Source organism: Balaenoptera acutorostrata, chromosome 3 (genome assembly GCF_949987535.1).
Source record: "Balaenoptera acutorostrata chromosome 3, mBalAcu1.1, whole genome shotgun sequence".
NCBI classification, from domain to species: domain Eukaryota; kingdom Metazoa; phylum Chordata; class Mammalia; order Artiodactyla; family Balaenopteridae; genus Balaenoptera; species Balaenoptera acutorostrata.
The window spans coordinates 167,922,829-167,939,554 of NC_080066.1; the positions used below are offsets into that span (position 1 = coordinate 167,922,829).

The window sequence follows — 16,726 nt, forward strand, 5'->3', positions numbered from 1 at the left end:
TTCTTAAAACCATAGGGAAGAGTTAAAACATCACCGCAATATAAAGTACTTAGAAAATATAAAGTTTATTCTTACCATTCTTTTTTGTTCTCTTTACTGCCCTTAAGTGGACATATCTTGCTCAAATGCATTAGGTGTGAAACCTAGGTATACATGTAGTATATCTTTAACATTTTAAAGATTTAGATATTTTGAGCAAATTTTTAATGAATGGGGAAATATAAGCATAACCATTAAACACAAGAACTATCATCACCATTTAGGTTACGGAGGGAAAAATCTGAAGTGTCTCCTTAAGACATCAACCCAGACAGGCACTGAGATTACTAATGAGGTACCATCTCAGTTGATTATTTGGTTGAAGAAAGTTGGTGACTAGTAAGTGATGTTTTGAAAGGTACACATTTTGGGTTGTTTGCAGTATTCTTAATTAGACTTGTCAAAAAATTTTTAAAGCTACTTTAAAATATTTTACTGTTTAGTGTTTTTTATAACTATTATTTAAATATGATTAAATATTTGTATGTTTAGTGTTTATTGTTTGCATACACTAGATATTGAGACAACTGGTGAGTTAGCCTGAGCTGTTTCTGCCTCTGTTTTCATAGAGTCCTGATGAGAAACCTCTTTACTGGACACTTCCACACACCAAAAAATCAGCGTCATGAAGTGTTACGATTAATGGGAAGCATCCTAGGTATCAAAAAGGAGGAAATGGAGCAGGTAACTTGAATATTGAATGCCATTCTGAATACATTTATAACTAAAATGCTTGGCATCACATAATTTATTTTTATTGTGTATTATATAACTTGCTGAATACAATTTTCTCAATAATGTGGAAATGGAATCATTTTATACTACAAAGAAGAAGCAGATTTGTGCAGCTTGTATAATATTAGTTTAAATGTTTTGTAACTTATATGCAACCGTTCATATCAGAATGCTTAAAGTTTGAGACATGACAGTCCTCAAATTTTATTTGAAATAGTGCTTAGGATGACATTTCAGTGTATATGTAGCTTCTATCAGTAGGAAACAAGGAATTGGACTTGGAAAACATGGTTTACTACCATCTGAAATCATGTAAAAATGCTTCTGTTTTCTTTTCTTGTGTTGATAATATTTTTCTGTTTTAAAATAATCTTTCAGTTGTTGAATGAAGATCAGGGTGGTGTTACCAAGTGGATGACTGGGTGGCTTGGAGGAGGATCAAAAAGTGTTCCCAACACACCTTTGAGACCAAATCAGCAATCTCTGCTTAACAGTGTAAGAGTTGATTTATTCCTGCTGGAGATGAGCAGTGAAATGATTGTGCGTCATATTCATTTGCAAAGAATTAGACTTCTTTTTCAGGTTATTTTATACAGCCCTTTTATTTTGGGGTTGTGGAAACTGAGATCCAGAGAGGTGATTAGCTTAAGGATAATAAGCCAGTTTTAATAATTTTATTACATATATCAGTAGGTTTTATTTTAACATTTTGTTTACATGGTACTTTGATTTTTCAAAGCATTAACTGTTCCTTCCTTTGTATTTGATCATGCTGCTATCAGCCCACAATCATTTACCTCTTACTACTAAGTTATGAGATTCTTAAAGACAGAGGCTCTATTTTATGCCTGTATGTATCTACTTAGTCATTGAGCCAGTGAATATTTATTGAGCACCTGCTGTGTACCAGACTGTTCTGAGCATTGAGGATGCAGGTGCAAACCAAATAGGTAAAGTGCTTTCCCTCAGCAAACTTACATTCTGGTAGGAGGAGGCAGTTACTAAACACAAAAACATGATGCCTGGTATATAGTAGGCTTAAGATGAGTATTAATTGAATTGAGTAGCACTGTGAGTTAGAATGTCCAGTTTACTTCTTTATTTTATTTATTTTTTTACTAAAGAGGAAACTGAAGATAGGTGACTTACCCAAAGCTGGTGAAAGATAGAACTCAAATTGGATGGCATAAAATTTAATTTAAAGGAAAGTTCTACATTACATTATTTTAATCTGATAATATTACTGGTGAGCTTTTGCTATACTCATTCATTGGGTGTTACTGTAGAAAAAAGAACTTTAATGCTTGTCTTCTGTTGAAATTTTTTTATGTCTATGTAAACAGTTACTAAAATGATTTTAAGACTTGATGTCTTAAATGCCATTGATGGTGAGAAATCTGTTATCTGGTGGCTAATTCTCATTATGAGGTTTGTAACAAGTGTTGTCATCAAACATTATTGATAAAATTGTTAAAGTTTTTGATTGATACCTGTGTATCAGAGTGCTAGCACTTTTAATTGTTCATAAGGCTTGTTCTTAAAGAAATGATTCAGATAGCATGACTAGTTTTTAATATTTAATTAGAATAGCTGGTACAGTTTCTTAGCTGTAGTGAATATAATTTTATTATCTGCCTAATATATCCCAAATATTTTCTCTTAGTCTTTTTCAGAACTTTTTGTTAAATTTCTAGAAACAGAATCTCATCCATCTATTCCACCACCCAAGCTTTCTGTTCATGATATGAAACCTCTAGATTCACCAGGAAGGAGAAAACTAGATACAAGTGTACCTGGAAGTTTTAAAGGTAAAATCAGATACTTATTTTTTCTACAATTTAAAAAATTGATGATTTTTGATTATGTTTTACAGTGATATTAACTAAATTTTTAGTGTTTTTGAAAATGTGCAATGACTTCTTCCAAAATTCCAGTAAGGCATTAGATTTTGGCTTCATATATTCTTGTAGCAACCTGATATTTAATTAGCTTAGATTAATTTAAGCAATATGATATATTTTCCCTTTATATATTGGAATAATTCTTCTCTCTCTGCATAAGACACCTTGAATTATTCGTGGAAGTGGTGGTTGAACTCGTAAACCTTTGCTTGTTCACGCATTTTCCTTTCGAATTGTAGTTTATAGTTAGAGAAAGATTTTTCCCCTGTGATAATCTAAGTGTTACACTCAAAAACCAAAGTTGGTGTGTTAATAATATGTACAAGAGCTGTTTAGTAAACTGGCCTACACATCCAAGAACATTATGAAGAGTTCTTATATGTTGAAAGGCCTGCCTGGAAACAAATGGTATGGTGGTTCTACAATATGTGGACATAGTTTTCTACCCCACTAGGTTGTAAGGATCTTATGCTATTTATATCCTCTATATTGGCATGTACTAAAGTTTCTTGAGTTCAAATTAAAGTATAATCCATTAGACTATATACGAATTCTTTATTGGAAGGGCTGTCTTTTATATGAAATCTTCATATTTTAATACAGACTAACATGTTTGCTAGTTGGACTGTAAAGGTACGTATTGTATACTGTCAAGTTTGTCACATGCCAGATACTTAAATTTGGATAAAATACTGAATTTATATTCTGAAATTTAAAGAACTTCCTTAGTTCTTATTTAGATGAATATTTCTATTTTCCTGAACTTTTATAGAAAGAGAAAGTGGTAGAATTATTTTAGATAAAAGATTTGTCTACTACATTTAGTCTTTAGAAAAGTCTCGGGCTTCCCTGGTGGCGCAGTGGTTGAGAGTCTGCCTGCCAATGCAGGGGACACGGGTTCGAGCCCTGCTCTGGGAAGATCCCACATGCCGCGGAGCAACTAGGCCCATGAGCCACAACTACTGAGCCTGCACGTCTGGAGCCTGTGCTCCACAACAAGAGAGGCCGCGACAGTGAGAGGCCCGCGCACCGCAATGAAGAGTGGCCCCCGCTTGCCGCAACTAGAGAAAGCCCTCGCACAGAAACGAAGACCCAACACACCCAAAAATAAATAAATAAATAAATAAATTTATAAAAAAAAAAAAAAGTCTCAACTTTAACATGTGTAGACTATACTAAAACACTTTTTCTTGTCATACTAGATTTTAGCATCTTGAAGCTAAAATTTATTCTATTTTATTTAAATTTATTTAAATTTTATTTAAACGTACATTATTTAAATTTTGATTCCAAAATTTCTTTTGGCAGGGTCTCCCCTCCCTCTCCCTCCTTCCCCCTGTCTCCACCCCTTCCCCTTCTTCCCTCTCCTCCTCTTTCATACACCTCCCCACCTTCAGTTATCGAGTCACATGCGCAGCTTCATTTGTATTGATCAGAGACAAAAGCCAGAGCTTACCACATAGCACCAGAAGCTTTTTGAGAGTTTGGAAAATTGTCATTCACAGGAAAGTACAACTTGGGGACCCAAGGATGCTCAATGATAAGAAGATTTGATGAATTTGTCTCAATGCTCCCTTTGTTTAGGAGGCCTCCTTTATTTGAGTTTCCCACTGCTGAAGTGGGTGCCTTCGACAGGTTGCTTGTCTCTCAACAATGAAGTTGTTAACAGTCTTGGGTAATAAAGCAGAATTCTGCCCACTAAGAAATTAGTACGTAAACCAAATGCCTGTTCCAGTAAAAACTTAATTGTTCAGCCTGACTTTACAGAGAAATAATCTAATGAGAATTATTTTCAAACTTTTGAACGTCTAAAAGGTGATCATTTAATGTAATGCATAAGTTGTTTTTTCTTTTGGTAAATTAATAGTAAATCTGATTGTTATCATTGTAATATGGATGCTAGTTTTTTTCATGACCTTTATAATTATTTGGGCAAAACAAGTTCTCAAGTCCTCCCATCTTTCAGGTGGTTAGATAGAGTTTGCCTGGTTACATAGAAAACATCTTTTAAAAAACTGTTGTTAGAGTAAATGACGTTAATCAGTTATATATAACTGGTATTAAGTATAAGACAACAATACTAATGTGTTTAATAAAGTATTAGCTCTACATACAAATATTTCTCACTTCCATTTCTTTCTCTATTTATTGCCTTATCCTCTTTCACCTTCTGTGTTTCATAGACCCTGTTTATCCGATCCAGAACCCAGCAGCATATGAATGAAATTTATATGGGGGCCAAATCTAGGAACCTAAAACACATGTATAACAGTGACCAAATAACATATGGGAGATTAAATCATTCATATTTTGTCATTTAGATACAACCGAATCCAGGTCTGGTAGAAGAACAGATGTGAATCCGTTCCTGGCTCCCCGCTCTGCGGCTGTGCCTCTCATTAACCCAGCTGGACTTGGACCTGGAGGGCCTGGGCATCTTCTTTTGAAACCCATCTCAGACGTACTGCCCACATTTACGCCTTTGCCAGTGTTACCTGACAACAGCGCCGGAGTTGTGTTGAAAGACCTTTTAAAGCAGTAGGTGATTCTTAAGCCAGAGATGACATATATAGCACTTTAAAAAAACCCTGTGAACACTATGTGTATGTACTTTATCACAAAGTGGCCTTTTGGAAAAAGTCATGTATTTGTTCGCAGTTGTACTTTATCTAAATTTAATAGAAGTATTCTTAATGCTTTTAGAAATTGCAGGTGTTAAAGGAGGAAGTGTTTGCTATATTATCTGCTTTTTTTCCCTGTCTGATTTGATGTAACTTAAGCTAGAAACATTCACTCTTTTAATTTTAATTTACAAAAATAAGAAAAATTAAAAGAAAGACGAAAACACTAGTAGCTATATATCAGCTCTTTATTTCCTTTTCAAGCTCATTTAAGCTAGAGACATGTAGTTTATCTTTTAAAGATAATCAACAGATTTACCAAAAAAAGGGAAGAAGAAAATAGTGGTGGCTTATCTGCATAGTGCAAAAATTGATCTAAAGTATATATTAATCAACTTTAAGAGGACGTGGAGTAGACAGGCCAAGAACAAGGCTGTCCCTGGGAGGTCACAGGTGTCCTAAGGTGGAAGGTGTGTGTATCTGGTACTATGCAATTTCATCACGTGTGTAGATTCATGTGATGACAGTGCAGAGACAGAACAGTTTCGTCAAGGACCCTTTGTGCTCCCCTTTCACAGTCATAGCCACCTCCTTCCCTACTGGCTCCTTAACCTCCGGCAACCCCTCACTACACTCCTTCTCTATAATTTTGTCATTTCAAGAGTGCCATTCGGTGGAATCCTACAGTATGTAACCTTTTGAGACTGGCTTTTTTCACTCAGCATAATTCCCTTGAGATCCTTCTAAGTCGCTGAATATATCGGAAACTTGTTCCTCTTTACTGTTGAGTACATACTGTGAACATACGGTTTAGTTTTAAGAGCTAAGGTGTCTCTTTAAAGATAACATCTTAAAACTGTTTCTACACACCTACTCACAACTTTCATCTAAGTGTTAAATTCTACAGCTGCATTTACGTAACTATAATTAGCAATATCACTAGACGTGACACCTCCTGCCTCTGTCTGAGGTATTGACGTGAGAGATATGGCCACCTTGGAGTCATCCATTCTCATCCTCATGGTCACTGAGGGTAGTGAAATCACTTCAACGACACCAGCACCAGGTGTTTGGAACTTAGTGGTAAGGGAGTATTCCTTTAATTTTTTTATAAACCCCTCATAAAAATCCTGACTTGGAATTTAATTACGTCGGGACGTTCATGTTTGTATTAGTTGTTGAAGTTGTACATTTAAAGACATTTCTTTGCAAATTTTGTAAATTTCGATATGCCTTTAAAATAGAAACCTCTGTATAATAAGGAAAGGTGAAAACGATACTAATCCAAATATGTAAACAGGCCTGGCTCTGACCAGGGCTAAATTTGGTTGTTTGTAAATTTTGCTGTGATTAACTGTATACTTTGTACTGTATTTAGAGGATTGGAAGTCTTTATGTATTGATGGATAAAACTTGTTTTTCTGAAAAATCTGGTAACTTAGACATTGCTCCTTCAGAACATCCCCTGTCTTCTTTGCTAATTTATTTATATTGCCATTCTTTATTTAGCATACTTTAAAGGAAGTTGTCATACAAGTGCTTTATTAGAACTATCCAACTGTCTCCTGTCCGGTTTGCCCATTATTGTTTCTCTACGAAATTATTACTCTTAGGTTTTATAAGGTCCTTTCAAAGATACTTTCACTGACCATCCTAAATTATTTGCTGCTTGCCATTGAAGTTTTCTTTCAGTGTGGAGCATCCGAAATAAAAGTTTCTAAGTTAAAAAAAAAAAAAAAAAAGACAACATGATCCTTCATTTTGAAGAAATATAGAAAAAAATTCCCTCTTTTAATTTGAAAAGGAGATGCATGGTGGGTATAAGTAGCATGTCATCATATTTTAAATGCCTTTTATGACATTTTCAGTATTTCCTTCCCTGCTCCAAACAGCCTATCCCCCCCCGTTACCCCATAGTTCAACATAAGTTGGAAAGCTGTTATGGGTGGATTGCATATGTAAACATCCCAACATGACCTTACATGGCTGCTATTTTAAAAAGTATGTGACCTCGTCCTAAAGCTGTAGTACCTAATGTTTCAGTTGTATCTTCATCGAAACTATAGCTCACTGGTGTGCATACCAAGTGTTTGTTGATCTAAACCAGGCATAACTCATCTACTTTTCTGAAACTAAGTTGAGTCAGAGATGAACCACCTGCTCAAGGAATCTTCTTAGGAACCATACAGTGATGAAGCTTGTAATTCTAATGTTAGCAGTTGGACATTGCTAACACTAATTTTACTGCAGTATTTTAACTACAGTAATTTTGCTGTTTACTTCTCTATAAACTTACTAAAATTTGTGGTTGAATTTTTCCATAGCTGCCACAGTTTTTCACAGCATTCCTAATGGTTTTCAACTGCTATATTGTAGTAGAAAATTCATCCAGTCATTGGATTTGATTTTAGTATAATACTGTATCTCATGGTTGAGTTTTTAGTTCCTGCCATTATTGAATTGAAAGAAAAAAACAAAACCAAAACTAAGCAACAAAAACATGGGGGAAAAAGGAATGACTTTCTTAAAACCATCCAACTAAATACTAAATATCCCCCCCAAATAAAGCCTCTAGTTTATTTTAACCTTTTAATGGGTAATTGAAAGGGGGAAAAAGTCAAAATACTTTTCCAGTCAGTAGGTGGAAAAATACCCCAACTATGCTTCAGGGACAAGAGATAATAAGAATTATTGATAAAGAGCTATTATGTGTCAAACTTAAGGCATTTAAATTTGATTTTTAAGGCTAATGAAGTTTTTCATATATCAAACTAAAGCATCTTCCATTAACAAAAATTTATCTTTAGTTTTTTAAATATCAAGTTAAGTATAACATTTATATATTCCTATGGAAAAAATAATGGTACTTTTAATGATCTGACATTTGTGATTATTTGCCAGTCTTACCTTTTAACTTATTAAGGTTTCTCTACTTAAAACTGATAATTTGTCTTTTGACTTTTAGGGAAATATCTAGTGGGATATTTACAGCCCAGCCTTAATACTGGGTTGTGTTTTATAGAGCTAAAGTCAATGCATTTCTGAATTTCTCAGGAGCACTGCAAGTCAAAAAAACTATTCCAAATAAAAATGATACATGTAAGTTGGCAATGTCTTCATCCACAATAAAAAAAAAAAACCTTTTAGCAAACAGCTGCTGACTTTTTCTTTAGAAGGGGGAGAAATGACTTACACATGTTGTTTACAGCAGAAGTTGATGAACTACTGAAGCTGTTATCTTCAAGTGTTCACCGGATGTCTGCTGTTAGGATACTGTTTGAGCCTTGGAAATGTTAAGTATGAACGATTTAATAGATGCTCAAGATTATGTGTGAAAAGAGGATCTGAGAGGTTTTAGCCAGCCCCTTTTTTCCTCCAGAGGTGATACTATGCATCACTGAGCTCTTGGTTTTTCTGCAAAATAATCAGTTATGTATTCATTTTTTCTTAGATGTGGAACTTGTATATTTTTAACTGTTCATGTGATAGGATTGGAAGGAACATGGGTTTTAAATTTGAGAGATGGATTGGAGTATGGATTTTGAACCTTTCTGTGTGACCTTTAACAAAATTACTTTGACTATGGGACTGATTTTTCTTGTCTCTGAAATAACACACACCTATTAAACTTATGGGTTATAAGGATGAAATGACCCATTCATTCATAATATCTATTAAATGAATAAATGTACCACTTGTGGAAATGCTTTATAAAGTCTATAGTTCTACACAGATATTAGAAGTTGTGATAATTACTGCCAAAAAGTAGATAAGAATGTCAGGGATGGGGGTGTTACTGAATCCAAGTGTTGTTTCAAAAAGGTAAGGAGAGGTCAAACGCCTGAAGTTCTTGCTGCTCTGGTGGGCTGAGTTTTAAGAAGAATCAGTTGGGTTTAGGAACTGGCTCAGGAAGTTGTTGTCTGTGACTTAGAGAAGTGTTGGTGGAATGGTGGGAGTGAAAGCCATGTTAAGTAGGTCGAGTAGGTGCTGAGCAAGTGGTGATGGTGTTTATAGGCATCTCTTCTGAGAAATCAGGTTGTGAAGGGGAAAGGAGATAGTAGAAGAGGAGAGTGGGGTGGAGGCACTTGCAAGCTGGGAGACTTGAGCACGTGTGAATGCTTGTGCGAAGGACACATTTAGATGGAGGCTGAAGAGTGGAGAGAAGAGTTCCTGAGGGGGGAGCTGATAGAGTCCGAACACAGATGGGGGGATTGGCCTCAGGGAGGACTCCTACTAGGACGGGAGTGATGGAAGAGAGGGGACATGCGGGTAGCGGGTGGAGGGAAAATGCAAGTTTTCTACTGTGAGGTTGGCAAGGAGCTTTATCTGCTACAGATGAGGGAGAGGAGGGTCTGAGGCTTGAGGGATTCAGTCAAATGGGAGAGACAGACGCTTGTCCAGGTACTAGAGCAGTGCTCGTGGGCACGTGCCAAGTGCCTGAGGGCCCTGACTTAGGCCTGACAGACAGATGGGGGGCGTGGTGGTTAAGCACATCTCAAAGGAAGTACCAGTGGCGCACCCTAGAAGGGAGCAGGCTAGCAAATTAAATGTCAGGTAAAAAACAGTTCTCGCTCTAACCAATTCTAGTGGACTACAAATTATTACTAACCTGAACCTTGTTTTCCTGTCCTTGGAATTCAGGTCATGTGAATATATGATATATCTGAAAGTTTTACAGCATGTTATTATCATAATTTAATACATCCAGTAAATTATTAATTCATTATAATTACAACAATATTTGTTTTGGAGATAGAGAAAAATTTAAGAATGTTAATAAATGGATCACTTAAGGCAAATATTTGAACCCTTATTTGGTTTTCTGCCTTGGCTATTACTGTGTATCTGTCTTTTAGCCCTTCTTGGGTTAAGAAATTAATAATTTGCCCTATAATGATGTTTTGACCGTGATCATTTTCAGCTGTGACTTTATTTTACAAGAGTACTCTCCTTTTCACCTCAAATATTCTTAGGCTTCAGTGAACTATTTCTGACCCTCAAAAATTAAATCTCAGTGATTGAAAATATTTGTGAACTTAATGTATCAAGAGTTTGGTAAAGTTTTCTAGATATACTTGGACTGTTAAGAATGTAAGATACATTATTCTACTTTGCAAAATATAAGGCATTTTAGATGTTGAAGGACATTATATTGTGAGGAGGTTTCCTCCAACAATGGTGAATCAGTCTCAAGCCCTATGGACCCATGGGTAAATGGGTGTGTATTTAAAGTGCATAGATTTCCCGAAGGGCAAGGACCATCCCAGGTGGTGAAAGGACTCATGATTTCATTTAAAGAAAAGAGTTGGAAAGAAAGTAACATAAGTTTGCTCAGGTTTCCTATGCAGCTCTTTCCGTTTAGCTGTATTTAAAGAACCACGGCGTTATATGAGAGCTAACACATTAGTCCCTTTATAAGAGGGATTTGCAGGCACTCTCCTCAAATAAAAAGGGAATGATGGTGATAAAGTTACAAGTTGTAGACTAATGAGGTAATTTTTTATTTTTGAAAACTTATATGGAACGTACAGTCTTTGAAAAATTTTGGAATCATTTCAAAGTCATCTCTCTAAGGCATTTGCAGGGCCTCATGCAAATTTACTACTAGAGTAGCCTGGATACAGGCGTTCAAACTGTGTTGCTTCCTTTAGGACTGCACTTGCCAACTGTAGCTCCTGTGTTGAAACATATTGATGATGGTAAACATCAATTCTCCACAAAATTGCTACTTGAGATATTAATACTTCCATTTTTATAAGTCTTTTCACTTTTATTTTTTTCCCTTCAGACATTAGTTTTAGTTGGTGGAAAGTATTTACCCCTGCCGTCATCCTTTAATTTGTGTGTGTGTATATGTGAAATGTTTTAAACATTTAAGAATAGACAATAAGGATATTATGAGGGATCTCCAGCCAGGGCAGTGTGAAGAGGTCAGTCAATCCTCCCTACAAAAAACAAGTATAAAACTAAAATGGTCAAAAACAACCATTTGGGGGCTCTGGTAATTGACCAATGTTATGCCCTTCCTTGGCTTATGCACACCTACTTGCACTATTGACCAATCAGTGCCTCATGATAGAGAAAGAGAGAGCGCTAACCTTTGCTGAGAGCCTACTGTGCCTTGACACCTGCTAGGTGCTTTATGAATACTGTCTCCGTTACAACACCATGATATATTTTTGCTCCCATTTTTTTTTAAAATGAAGCTGATAATCTCTGGTGATCTTTTATTATTTATTTATTTATTTATTTATGGCTGTGTTGGGTCTTCGTTTCTGCATGAGGGCTTTCTCTAGTTGTGGCAAGCGGGGGCCACTCTTCATCGCGGTGCGCTGGCCTCTCACTATCGCGGCCTCTCTTGTTGCGGGGCACAGGCTCCAGACGTGCAGGCTCAGTAATTGTGGCTCACGGGCCCAGTTGCTCCGTGGCATGTGGGATCTTCCCAGACCAGGGCTCGAACCCGTGTCCCCTGCATTGGCAGGCAGATTTCTCAACCACTGCGCCACCAGGGAAGCCCTTTGCTCCCATTTTATAGCTGACAACCTGAAGCTCAGCAAGGTTAAAAACTTGCTTAGGGTCCTGTATTTGTCAGGCTTCTCCAGTGAAACAGAACCAATATATATATTTTTTTAACGTCTTTATTGGAGTATAATTGCTTTACAATGTTGTGTTAGTTTCTGCTGTATAATAAAGTGAATCAGCTATACGTATACATATATCCCCATATGCGTCTTCCAGAACCAATATTTTTAAAGGTCATTATATGTTTAACATAAGCATGACAATGAAGGCAGAAACCATGAAGGATGGGATTAAGTCATCTAAATACATAAAAATGCAAACTGTATGTGTTTCCAAAAATATTGTGAACAAAAATAAAAGGCAGAAGACAAACTGAGGAAAATATTTGCAACATAAATGGCAATGGAGAAATATCCTCACTATGGAAATAAAGATGGGAAAAGAAAGAGAAATTGAGCATGAAATTGATGCTCCTAAGGGTTCTGGCAGAGGTTGCTGCTTGTCCTCTGATGTCCATTCTCTGCTTTCAGAGTAAGAGAACTCCAGATTTTTAGGTAAGTAGGTTTGTGATCTCTCAGAACATAGACTACATCTCCCAGCATCCCTTGCAGCTAGGTGTGGCTGTCAATTTCTATCCTGCTTCCTGAATTGTGGGTGTGGTTGTGGTGTGCCATTCTGGACCAAGTAGAGGAAGGTCTAGAGACTGCCAAGCAACAAGATGGAAGGAGCTTGAATCTCTGGCACCTTAAAGAGAGAGCTGCCATACTAGTTAGCCCTAACCACCACCCTACAGAACATAGTGTGAGAACATATATCGTTTTGCCATCAAACATAATTGTTGAGCTATTACTATTAAAAAAAAGAAACCACAAACCACCACCCTTCAAAACCCCAAACCAAAAACCACATGAAAAAGAAAGGCTGGATCTAACTTAGGGGGACTCTGGTTATCAGGGAGGAAGAGAAACAGTGGGGGGTGGGCTGGGAAAATGTAGTCAGGGAAAAACATGGGGAAAAACAAGGTAACAGTCATGGACACAAGAGAGAAGATGGGTCATGGTCAAACACTTCAAAGAGACAAAGGAACAGTTAGAATGGAGTAAAGGGCATTGTATTTGGCCACGAGATCACTAGGAAACTTAGGGAGCACCATCTTGGGTGACTGGTGGGGACATCGTGAGATTTCAGAGGGTTAAGGCGGGACTAGGTGCTAACTGACACATACTCACTGAGAGGCCTGATGGAGGGAGGAGGAGAGCGGAAGCCGCTAGGGCATCAGGACAAAAATTTCCCGCCTTCCAGGGTGGGAGGACCTGTGGAGTGGAGCTGCTGCCCAATACAGTTCTTCGGCGTTGGCTGCCATTTTAGTTTTTGGATTGTTTTGGGCCAAGTTTGGACAATATAAGAAATGAAAGGCTTTATTAGTACTGAGGAAGTAGAAAGAGAAGGTAATGACGGAAGGGCCCAGGGAGTTCTGGAGTGTTCCTGAGGAGCTAAGACAAAGGGCGGGAACCAGCCTTGTAAGCAGTAGGTCAGGGGTAGCCAGGCTTGGCCAGCTGGAGGCAATGAGGGCTCCAGAACCAGATAGGCTCGGTTTGGGCTTCAATCTGGACTGTTTATTGTCCGTGTGGCTCTGATCTCCCTGGGTCTGTTTTTCCCTCTGCCAAATGGAGAGTTTCCTCTTTGACAGAGTTATTGTGGGGGGGGGGGGGGGGTCAAAGGAGAGAGTGTGTGTAGACACCAGCACAACCGTAGACAGTTCATAGTGTCCCCTTCCGCGTTTTGCATTCACTCCTAGAAAAGTACTGCAATGTAGTTATTTTTGGACAGTGAAAAAATGAACAATTTAATATTAATAGTCAAAAATCTATCATTAAAGGTCTAATTTTGTGAATTTTCCCTCCAATTTGAAGCATTACCTTTTTTTTAAAAAATAGCCCATCTGTCTTCCAACCCACGGCATTGTGAGCAAACTGAGTTTCATTGGAGCCAGGAAAGTCCCATTTAGCAGGTGATAACCTCTTACATTTATACTGCAGTTTAGCTTTGCGCAGTGGCAGTATCGTAGCCAACGAGGTTTATCGGAGGCGCGATTACTGCTGATTGAAAACTTTTCCCTCTACTACAGTTTACATGTCGTAAGTCGTTCTGTAGTTGTGTTGTATTTGATTCTGATGCTGGGAGAAGAGGCAGGGGTTGGGATCCTTAAAAACCAAAAAACAAACAAAAAACACTTAGGAAGGGAAGTGCTGAGAAACTAACCAGACTCATTTGGTAGTTCATGCTCACAAATCTCATTTTCTTTTTTAAAACAGAGTTGCTAAATCAGGAATGAGATTAAAACGTGCATTTTGATGTTAGCAGGACAGCTGACAAAGCCTCTCACCCAGTCTTTGTGGAGAAGTTGGGGAAATGTAAGCTGAGTGAGCGGAGTAGGTGGCACCCTGAATTAGACAATCAGCAGTGGCCCCAAAATGTTGAAGAAAGAAGTGGATCAGTGCCAACCTGGACCAAGTGCTTCACTCCAGCACCTGTCCCAGTAAATTTTTTATTGATAACTCTGATAAAGTCACAAAAGTCAAGGTCAACATATCTGTAGTTGTTTAAAGCTGGGAGTGATACTTAATACTTTAGGAGAATTCATCTTGGAAAAAGATCTTGAGCAATGAACAAAAATTTAATAGGGACGCATGCAAAACCTGTTCTCCCTTAAAAAGAATTTGCAACCCAAGCGTGGGATGGAGGAGATGGTGTTAAGCAGCCTGTGGACTCCAGGTTGCTTCACTGGTGCAAGTTCAGTGCAAACCAAGAATTGATGCAGCCCAGGGAGGAGGAGACAGACCAGGCTGCCGCAGGGTCACGTGACACAAGGGTCACGTGACACTGGCGGGGCAGGGTTGGAGGTGACGTTGTTCAGCCTGGGGAAGAGAATACCAGCAGGGTCAAGGGGTAGAACTGTTTTCACAAAAAGGAAGTTGGTTGCGTAGAAGAGGGACTAGCCCGTGGCTGCTGAGGGGAGAATTAGAATCCATGGAAGGTAGTTCCACATAGGGAAGCAGATTTGGATTCAATGCAAGACAGAACTTTTCTAGCAATTTGACCTGCTCAACGGTGAGCGGGGCTGTTTCGTCCGTGGAAGTGGATAATTTACCAGTTATTAAAGATATTTGGGAGAGGAGTGTGTAGGGGTGGGAATTTAGACACAGTGACAATCACGAGGATAACTAACTTTTATTTCATTCCCACAGCTACCCTGAGAGGTAAATAGTATCTCTGTTTTGCAGGTGAGGAAACTGAGATGCCTAGAGGTTAAGTGACTTGTCCAAGGTCACCCAACAGGTAAGTGGCAAAATCAAGGCTCAGAATTTTATTGGAACTCTTATTCTCTCCCCTCTTCCAACCCTAGAGTTTTAAGGTGGGAGCAATCTCTGGTCCAAGATGGGTCTCTGGACAGTTTTGCTTTCAAGGCTCTCCATTTGCTCATGTAGAGAACAGTCATACTGATTTCCTCTCCCTCCTTATCCTTCAGAAGGGTTGATAGTATAAGTGAGGTAATGGACTAAGTCATCTAAAACTCTTCCTAGGGACTTCCCTGATGGCACAGTGGTTAAGACTCTGCGCTCCCAATGCAGGGGACCCAGGTTCGATCCCTGGTTGGGGAACTAGATCCCACATGCATGCCACAACTAAGAGTGCCCATGCTACAACTAAGGAACCCACGAGCCACAACTAAGACCTGGCACAACCAAATAAATAATAAATAAATATTTTTTTAAAACCCCAAAAAACAAAAAAAAAAACTCTTCCTTACCCCACCAAAGAGCTCTACACAAATAGAGTATATTATTAAATTAAATTAACCTCATATTTTGAATAGGTACAAAATATGGTACATGGTACACAATTCAAATTATAGCAAAAGGTGAGCAGGGAAGGGCTAATTCTCCTCTCACATCTCTTCCCCAGCCGCCTACCCAGTTTCCTTCCTAGGAGACAAACAATGCTAACAGCTTCTCCTATATCCTTCTGGAGAGGTCTTCTCTATACACATGCAAGCAAGAACTTGTGTATATACATTATTCTCAAACGGTGGCATGCTTTACACACAGTTCTACAACTTATTGTTACACTTATTAATGTACTAGTTTGATCGATGTGAAATTACCGATATTCTACAATTTTGACCTACAAAATTTATTGGAAGTCTTTCAATACCAGCCCATAAGGAACTCCTTCAGTCTTTTTCTTTTTTAAAATAAAGTGTAACATACATAAGACTTCACAAATCTTAAGTGTATGCACCCCTGTGGAACCAGCATCCAGATGAATAATTAGAATATTACCAGCACCCAGAAGGTCCTTTGTGCCCCCTCCCAGTCACTACCTCATTTTGAATTCTATATCAAAGGTGTCATCCAATATGTACTCTCATATGTCCACTTTTTTGTATTGGTTGCACAATAGTCTATTTTTGGAAGTCCCTTACTTTAACCCTATCGATGCCTAATTGATGGATGATAAGGCTCTTTATACTCTTTTTGCTATTCCAAGCAATGGGAGCAAGGAATAACCTTGTAAATATAATATATTTTTAAAATATTTTATTATGGGAAATGTACAACACATATAAAGTAAATAGAATAGTATAATGGTCACTCAGCTTCAACAACTATCAACATTTTGCCTTTCTCGTTGAATGTATTTTCATAAGTAGGATTCCGTTTACTTACCAAAAAAAATGCCCTTTAAAAAGGCTATATATGCAGACTTTGGAGTCTCAGCGGTATCAACGAATAGCTGTGTGGCCATGGGGAAGTTACCTAACCTCTCTTAACCCCCTCCAATACAATGGAGGTAATAATTCCTACTGCACAGAGTTATCATGAGGAGAAAGGACCTCATCAGTGC

At 37.9% G+C, this 16,726-nt stretch overlaps 1 protein-coding gene and 1 pseudogene across 3 annotated transcripts in view; both read left to right on the plus strand.

Annotated features, from left to right (window-relative positions):
• Positions 1-10,011, plus strand: part of TRIP11 (thyroid hormone receptor interactor 11) — a 69,171-nt gene extending 59,160 nt beyond the window's left edge. For all 3 annotated transcript variants that reach the window (XM_007198609.2, XM_057543033.1, XM_057543034.1), the window contains 4 exons: positions 609-723; positions 1,153-1,269; positions 2,438-2,582; positions 4,997-10,011. In XM_007198609.2, the coding sequence (XP_007198671.2) occupies positions 609-723; positions 1,153-1,269; positions 2,438-2,582; positions 4,997-5,217 (598 nt within the window). In that variant the 3' untranslated portion in view covers positions 5,218-10,011. The remainder of the gene's footprint in view (positions 1-608; positions 724-1,152; positions 1,270-2,437; positions 2,583-4,996) is intronic.
• A 3,849-nt stretch (positions 10,012-13,860) lies between these two features.
• Positions 13,861-13,989, plus strand: LOC114237813 (U4 spliceosomal RNA; annotated as a pseudogene).
• The last annotated feature ends 2,737 nt before the right edge of the window (positions 13,990-16,726 follow it).